General features: G+C 32.7%; 1 protein-coding gene across 1 annotated transcript; it reads right to left on the bottom strand.

Annotated features, from left to right (window-relative positions):
* Window positions 1–3,923: 3,923 nt before the first annotated feature.
* LOC106413918 (CLAVATA3/ESR (CLE)-related protein 43) lies at window positions 3,924–4,621 on the bottom strand. The gene has a single exon (XM_013854647.3). It carries the CDS (start codon window positions 4,492–4,494, stop codon window positions 4,111–4,113), a length of 384 nt encoding a protein of 127 aa, XP_013710101.3. The 5' UTR covers window positions 4,495–4,621; the 3' UTR covers window positions 3,924–4,110.
* Window positions 4,622–7,659: the final 3,038 nt, after the last annotated feature.

Genomic DNA, 7,659 nt, shown 5'->3' with positions numbered 1-7,659 from the left:
AACAAAGCCCGATTAGCTAGTCAAGGGACTCACTTTGGCCCTGTTCGCTTCTGTAAGTTTAAGGGGTATTATAGCAAATTTACTTCTCTGCTACCAGTAGGCTTAGCCTATCACTTAGGGGTGGGCGTTCGGGTACCCGTTCGGGTTCGGGTCGGGTATTTCGGATTTTCGGATATTTCGGTATAGAGGTGTAGAACCCGTTCGGGTATTTCTATACTTCGGGTCGGGTTCGGATATTTTTAGTTCGGATTCGGTTATTTCGGATCGGGTTCGGATATTTAGATTTTGAAAAAAAAATTAAATTTTTCATTTCTTAAATTTCTTGTATTTAAAAATATAAATTTTACTTAACTTCTTTTTATTTTTAATTGATTAAATGGTTAATAGATTTAGACATAACATTTTAAAACTAAAAATGCATTAATTTAATAATTGTTTTAAAATTTTGGATGTAACTTTTTGTTAATTTTTGAAATAAAAAAACTTGACATGCTTTTTAAGTGAGTAGCAAATCATTTTTTCCGGAATTGTATGTATATCATATGAACTTAAAGTATGTGTATTATTAATATAATTATTTTATATAAAATGAGATATGTAAACTAGAAATATAAGGTTAATTATACATATGTTCGGTTATCTTCGGATATCCATTCGGGTTCGGATATTATCCATTCGGGTTCGGGTATCCAATCTCTCCTAATTCAATACCCGTTCGGATATTTTGTTACTTCGGTTCGGATTTCGGTTCGGGTTTTTCGGATCGGGTTCGGGTGCCACTTCGGATATCGGATAAAGTGCCCACCCCTACTATCACTAACGGCCTTTTTGGTAGGTGTTTGAACTCTACTAAAACGATGATGAGAGCAAGTAAGTAATGAAAATGCTTATTTGAGAAGGTTTTCTACCAAAAAAAAAATCTCAATGTGATTAATGAAAATGCTGCTAAAACGGTACGTAAGTAATCAAAATGCTACTAAAAAACTTAAAAACTTTATTTGCGATCTCGAATTTAATTTTTTTTTAAATAATGCATAAGTGATAAAAAAAGATTTTAAAACATTTAATCTCACTTAGTAATAAAACTCTTCAACTAAAAGTAGATCCTAAAAACTCTCTCAACTAAAATTTTGATGAAAAAAACCATCAACTTTAATTCCATTATTAAATCCCTATTATCAAATATCGAATAATTGAACATTTCTAAGTTATATTAAGATTTAAGTAGTGTTTAAGATAATTAGTTTAGAAATTCAATCTTCCTGTTTAGAGTAGAAAATTGGCTTTTTTCTCCTGTTTACACGATTTTCGGTATTCAGTCATATTTTTATCTTGCTTCTGGGAAAATAATGCATGATTATTCTTCTTCTCTTTGATTTCTGAATCTTTATAAATCAATTATAAGATTGATAAATGTATAGTGATTTATATTCTATTTTTCTAAAAGTGATTTATATTTTAGTTTTAAAGATGTATAAATCGATTATAAGAGTTTCAAATAATGCTTAAGTGATAATTATGTTTTTTAAAAATTAATATTTTTTAATAAAAAAACTCTCAATTAAAGATGGATCATAAAACAAAACGTCAACTAAAATTTCGACGAACAAAATCCTTAACTTTAGTTTTGTTAACATCAATTACTCAGTATTTTAAATAGAAGATAACAAACGTTAAATGAATTAAAGTTGAGGATTTCTTTCGTCGTGTTCTTAGTTGAGAATTGAGAAGTTGTTTTATGATCTATCTTTAGTTGAGAATTTTATTACTAAAAATCCCAGGAAAACTTATAAATTTCTCAATTATTTGAAATACTTACAGAATACGGTACAATATTGTTTTAAAATGTGGAAACACATGCAAGATTTTTGGTGGGATCGTTATATAGCATTAAATAGTTAATGTCCATTTAGAAACATCTGATATGTTTGAAACATCATAATCATTACACAAAAATGACATGCGCAAATAAAATGTTGTTCAAATGTTTTTTAGTAAAAATATCTTAAACGTTAATTATTGTCTATTTATCTGTTTATTGAATTAATTGTATATAATTATTTGTACGGTTACTTTTGAAAAATAATAATGCATCGGCCCATCAAATGCATCGATCAATTCACATGAGTCACTATCTCGCCCACACGCCTCGATCTAAGATTTTGCCACAAGTATCACACGTTCATGGTTCCGTTTTTTGGTCGTCATGTCTCACGGACCATGGTTCTATCTTCTTCTTCTATGATTAATCATGTTGTTTAATCCTTTTTATTTTACTGCTATCACACACTATAAGTCTATAAATGATGCGATGTTCAACACTAGTGGACCTTTCGTTACTGTCTCGTCGATGACGTATTTTTCCCTTTTCTCTTCATGGATAATATTTTAACGTTGGGAAACAAACTTTTTTACGTCAATTTAAGTGATGAACAATAGTAAGAAAAAGGGTAAGTCTTAGCTGCCCCAACATTATTTCAAATAAATTATAAATGCTTATTTTTTTTTATCTCTTTTCGTTTTCTTATAGAGGTTTTGCTGCTTTAGTCATTCAATTATTTACTCTCCTGTTTTCTATTTTACATTTTAGTGATTTATTGCTTTAAGCCTTAAATATATGTTTTAGGGGCAAACACAATAAAACCAATGTTTCTCAAAAATAATATACTCTGTTTCAGGTAGATTACCGCATCCAAGAAGACTTAATGATATTTTACGTTACATAATTAAACTAATTATAAACAAAAATACTAGGAGTATAAATAAATAATGTTATATGTACGTGTTACAGGTATGTTCAAAACCTTGATATTTTGATCATATAGTGGGAGTAAGATAATGATGACTTGGTGTTTCTATGCAATTATTTTTGAAACAAAATTAACAAATAGAAGACAGGAATATGAATGAACACGATAATCAAATTAACGTGCGTGATTTATATGAAAGTTGAACGATTGGCTGATAATATCATAATTCCAAAAATTAAACTTTCATAGAAAATGGTCTAGCTATTTTTGTTTTTTTACAATAATAACTAAACTATGATGTTTAGGGCATTACTGGTTCAAACGCAGCGGTTGCGGAAGTTTACCGATGCGGGTGAACTGATTCTACGGTTAAAAATTAATGCGTTTCCATGATATTTATGATTGGTTAACTACCAAATGCAGCAGCAATTAAATAATAAATTAACAATATTTATATTTTATCTAATAATAAAATATCAAAAATCATAATACTATAATAAATATAAAAATTATATTAGAAAGCTATATAAATTTTTAAAAATTATAGAAAATATTTTCATTTTAAAATTTTATAATATTAATTAAAATATAATAGATATATTTTAGTATTTTTATAATTCTAATTTAAATTTTTTTATTGAATATTTTTATTTTTGTGTTTATATTGTTTTAAAAAAAAATTTACCATCCCGCAACCGCAGACGCTAGTTATAACCAGCTTTTGAATTTATGATGTTTAAAACGGTTCGAAGAATTTTACAACGGTTTAAGTGATTATTGTAAAATACCTACAACCGCTATCAACAGCAAAAACTGTGTTCGCGGGTGGTAACCTGAAAACTAGTAAAAAAAGACTGATGACAAGGAGAAAACCAATAAACAAGAGGCAAATAAGTATTGTTTTCTTGATTGAGGGGTAAGACAAATCAATAACTGATTACTGAGAAAAACGAGGAGCTTTTATTCCATTTACAGAATGTGCATTTGTAAATCACAAAGCTATAGAAGTATAGCAAATTAACTCAAAGCACTTCAATGGTAAGCAAACTCTTTAAAGATTCTCAATAATATAATACCAATATTTGTAAAACAGTTTTTTATATCATTTTTAATGTTGATCAATCATGAAGAGATATTTTTATAATTCTAGTAAATCTCTTCAAAATTCTGAAATGAAAAAAAAAACGATTTTGATATATACAACGGCTAACAATTGTCATTCAAATGTGAATAACCAAAATGCCCTCATTTACGAAATACATAAGATACAAATTGAGGTAAGAAAATAAATATAGTTTGACAATAAAATTTTTAAAAAGGATGGAAGAAAATAAAAGAATATAAAAACAGAAGCAACTAACTAGTTGTGGAGGCGATCTGGGGAGCTAGGGATCTGTCTGTATGAATCTTCAAAGCGACTGTTGCTATTGTTTAGACCCTTGAAGTACCTTTGGAAGAGACGTTGAACATTATCCTTCTTGTTCTTGGAGGCGAGGGTGTTTACGTCTTTTCCAACCTGATTGTCTTCTGCCAGTTCCCGGACTTGTCCTTCCCGGAAAAGCCAGATCTGGAACAGAGAGATAAGTAAGAGCGCGACGGAGAAAGTCAGCAGAATATCTCGACAACCCATACAGTAAAGAGATGGTGATGGAGAAGAGATAGAGAAATAGGTTTGGATGAGTAAAAAGGAACGTGAGAGATTTGTTTGTGATAAGACAAGAAGGTCAGAGAGTGTTATATTCATAAAACTTCATCTTTCTCTCTCTTTCCGTGTGAGTTTTAATGTGGTGGAGCTGGAGCAGCCGGAGGGAAAGTGACGGGCATGCTCTGTCATTGACTCATTTGTCATTTTGAGTGAGTCCCTGTCTCTGTCGTTATCCATGTCTCTATTTTGTTCTTCATTTTTGTTCATATATATTACTACAATGAAATAGCTGTTATATGTATTTGTATATATTCAACGAAATACTTATATACGGTGTTTTTATTAAAAGTTTATACGGGAAATTATAAATAAGAACCTTTTTAATAGGCAGGCAGTACGTATGTTTTAACTTTTCTCAGTTATACTATGGTTTAGATTTACTGATTTGGGTTTCTTGTCGCATGCATGTTACTTTGATATATATTCTGTTTATTCCTCGTTAGTTAAGAATATGGTCCAAATTATAATGGTATGAGTCGTTGATAAAATAATGGAGTGGTCCAACGACAAATGTATGCAAAGAAAATATCATAATAGATGTTCAAAAAAAAAAATATCATAATCATGAGTTGCATTCCCAAGATAGGTGCAGTATCTGTAGCGTTGAGAATTAAATTGATGCAATTAATTAGGCACAAAAATTGATATTTCTAGCTACTCGAGGGAGATGTAAAGAAGAACGTGTACAATAAAAGAGGAACATAAACAACGAAAACAAGAAGCTAAAACCTAAGTTTCAGTGTGTCGGTGTGGTCAAAACTGACGACGAGATATTGCTGGAGAAGAAGGAGAAATGTTGATTATAATCACGCAAAACGTATTCTAGAATGTAAATTACTTATCTACAGCATAAAGGTTGCCTTATCTATATTCTCTATGACAGTATTGTAGTTGTAGAAAAGGTTGAAATATAAAACTAGTTATATGGTTGTAACATTAAATTGTAGTTAAATATTTCTTAACAAACAGGATTTCTCTGGTCGAGGTGTCAATTGACCACATGGGTATGTCTGAAAAAATATAAAAAACAAGAAATGTAAAATATATTATCAATTTCAGATGATTGTCTATAACTATTTATGCTAATAGCAATAACTCTATTTAGTAATCACATGTCTTTGCAGGTCCATGGAGCTCCACAACTAACTTATGTTTTCAGTGTCATGGGTGGCCGTCTTCTAGATTAAAACCACATTTTCTCACACTTTTAGTAATCTTTGAATCCGATTAATGTCGTTAAAAGGTACAAAGTCTTTAAGAAAAAAAAAAGGATAAACAAATAGTAGAAAATATACAACTATAAAGAAACAATCTTAACATAAGGTCTTATCAGTCAAATCGAGAGAGCTAAATGCAAAGGAAGGATAATTGGTCTAAAAATTGCATGAGCAATCCTTACGATATCTCATTTCTTATTCGCAGATGATAATCTATTTTTCTTTAGAGCTGATATATCATGCAATGTACATAACTGATGAAAATCATAAATAACTATGGTAAAACCTCTTGGACAACAACTTAATATCTCAAAATCATCCATCCTCTTCGGCAACAACTCTTCGGCAACAAAGCCTCAAGACATAAAGATAGACATCAAACAAGCTCTAGAAATTACAAAAGAAAGCAGCACGAGAATATATTCAGACTTACCGGAAAAAATGTGGGTCAACAAAACAGACCTTCGCCTACAAACAAGATCGACTCAACTCTAGAATAAACTCTTGGTCTGCGAAACTTTTGTTGAAAGGTGGAAAGAGGTGTTACTAAGATCAGTTGTTCAGGCCTTACCGACCTCCTCATATCTAGTTTCATACTGCCTCAAGACGTTATAAAAAAATTCCTAATCTCAATCGCGAAGTTCTGGTGGAGCTTAAAGCAAATAGCCGTGGACTACATTGGATTACTAAGAGCAAAATCTGTGTCCTACGAGATAAAGGCGGATTTGATTTCCGAGATCTTAAAAGTTTTAATATCGCACTACTTGCGAAGCAGTAGTGGAGTATTCTCTACCATCCATCTCCACTCCTAGCTCGAGTGTTGAAAAGCTTTTACTTTCGCGCCTCTGACCCTATAGCGGTTGGCAAAGCAAACTCCCCATCCTATGTTAGGAGAAGCCGCATGGCAGTCAAGCCACTACTACAGGCTGGTTTGAGAAAGGTGATTGGCTCAAGTGAAGATGCGAAGGTCTGGTCAGGCCCATGGATACCAACTTTACCAGCCAATCAAGAATTGAGAGTCGCATATCTCCTCTCGCCACAACCCAAGACTTGGAACATGATCACTCTGCGCAATTATTTCATGGCCGAGGATATCTCTCTCAACTGTAGCATTAAAACAAGATTTTGTCGTGTGAAAGAAGACTGCTGCTGGTGTCACACCAGCTGGGGTATTTACTCATTAAAAACAGACTATAATCTAGCCATGGAGCTTAAACAAGGGACATAAATGGCAGCGGTGGCATAACCTAGCACGACGATGCTCAAAGAAAAGGTCTGAAAAATTGAAAATTCGAGCAAGATAAAACATTTTATGTGGTAGGCCTTATCAAACTGCATTCATGTATGCGATCGCCTAGCTGATCGGTATTGCAGTCGAGACCGCTCTTATCCTAGGTGTAGAGCATATAATGAATCAATCAATCGCATGTTGTTTGAGTGTCCCCAGACACTCCAAACATGGGCCCTAGCAGACGTCCCTTTTATTTCAGGAATATTCATGTGCACCTCGGTCTACAGTAACCTAGATCACCTCTTATGGTGAATCAGAGAGCAAGGCGTCTCTGACCTTATAACCTCCAAAGTACGTTGTATTCTTTGGTATCTATGGAAAACACGTAATAAAAAGGTTTTTAATGGTAAAGATGTCACCTCTTTTGACCCACTCCAACTCGCCTCAAGTGAGGCTGATAACTAGAAACTTGCTCATGTCATAGTGAAACCGCATGAAGAGGAAGAATATATATCAACATCACACTGCTTCGATGATTGTAACATAGCACACTGCAAGATCAATGCCTCACCGCAGAATTTCTTACCCTTATGCGGACTATGAACTCCACCATTCTCCTCGGTCACTATACCATTCTCCTCGGTCGCGAAGTTCTGGTGGAGCTTAATGCAAAATAGCCGTGGAGCTTAAAAATGTTCAATGCCTCATGGCATAAAAATGTATGCGGACTATGAACTCCACCATTCTCCTCGGTCA

This window comes from Brassica napus, chromosome A7 (genome assembly GCF_020379485.1).
Source record: "Brassica napus cultivar Da-Ae chromosome A7, Da-Ae, whole genome shotgun sequence".
NCBI classification, from domain to species: Eukaryota; Viridiplantae; Streptophyta; class Magnoliopsida; order Brassicales; family Brassicaceae; genus Brassica; species Brassica napus.
Note: the sequence above shows the minus strand (reverse complement) of the source record. Positions and strands in the feature narration are given on the sequence as shown.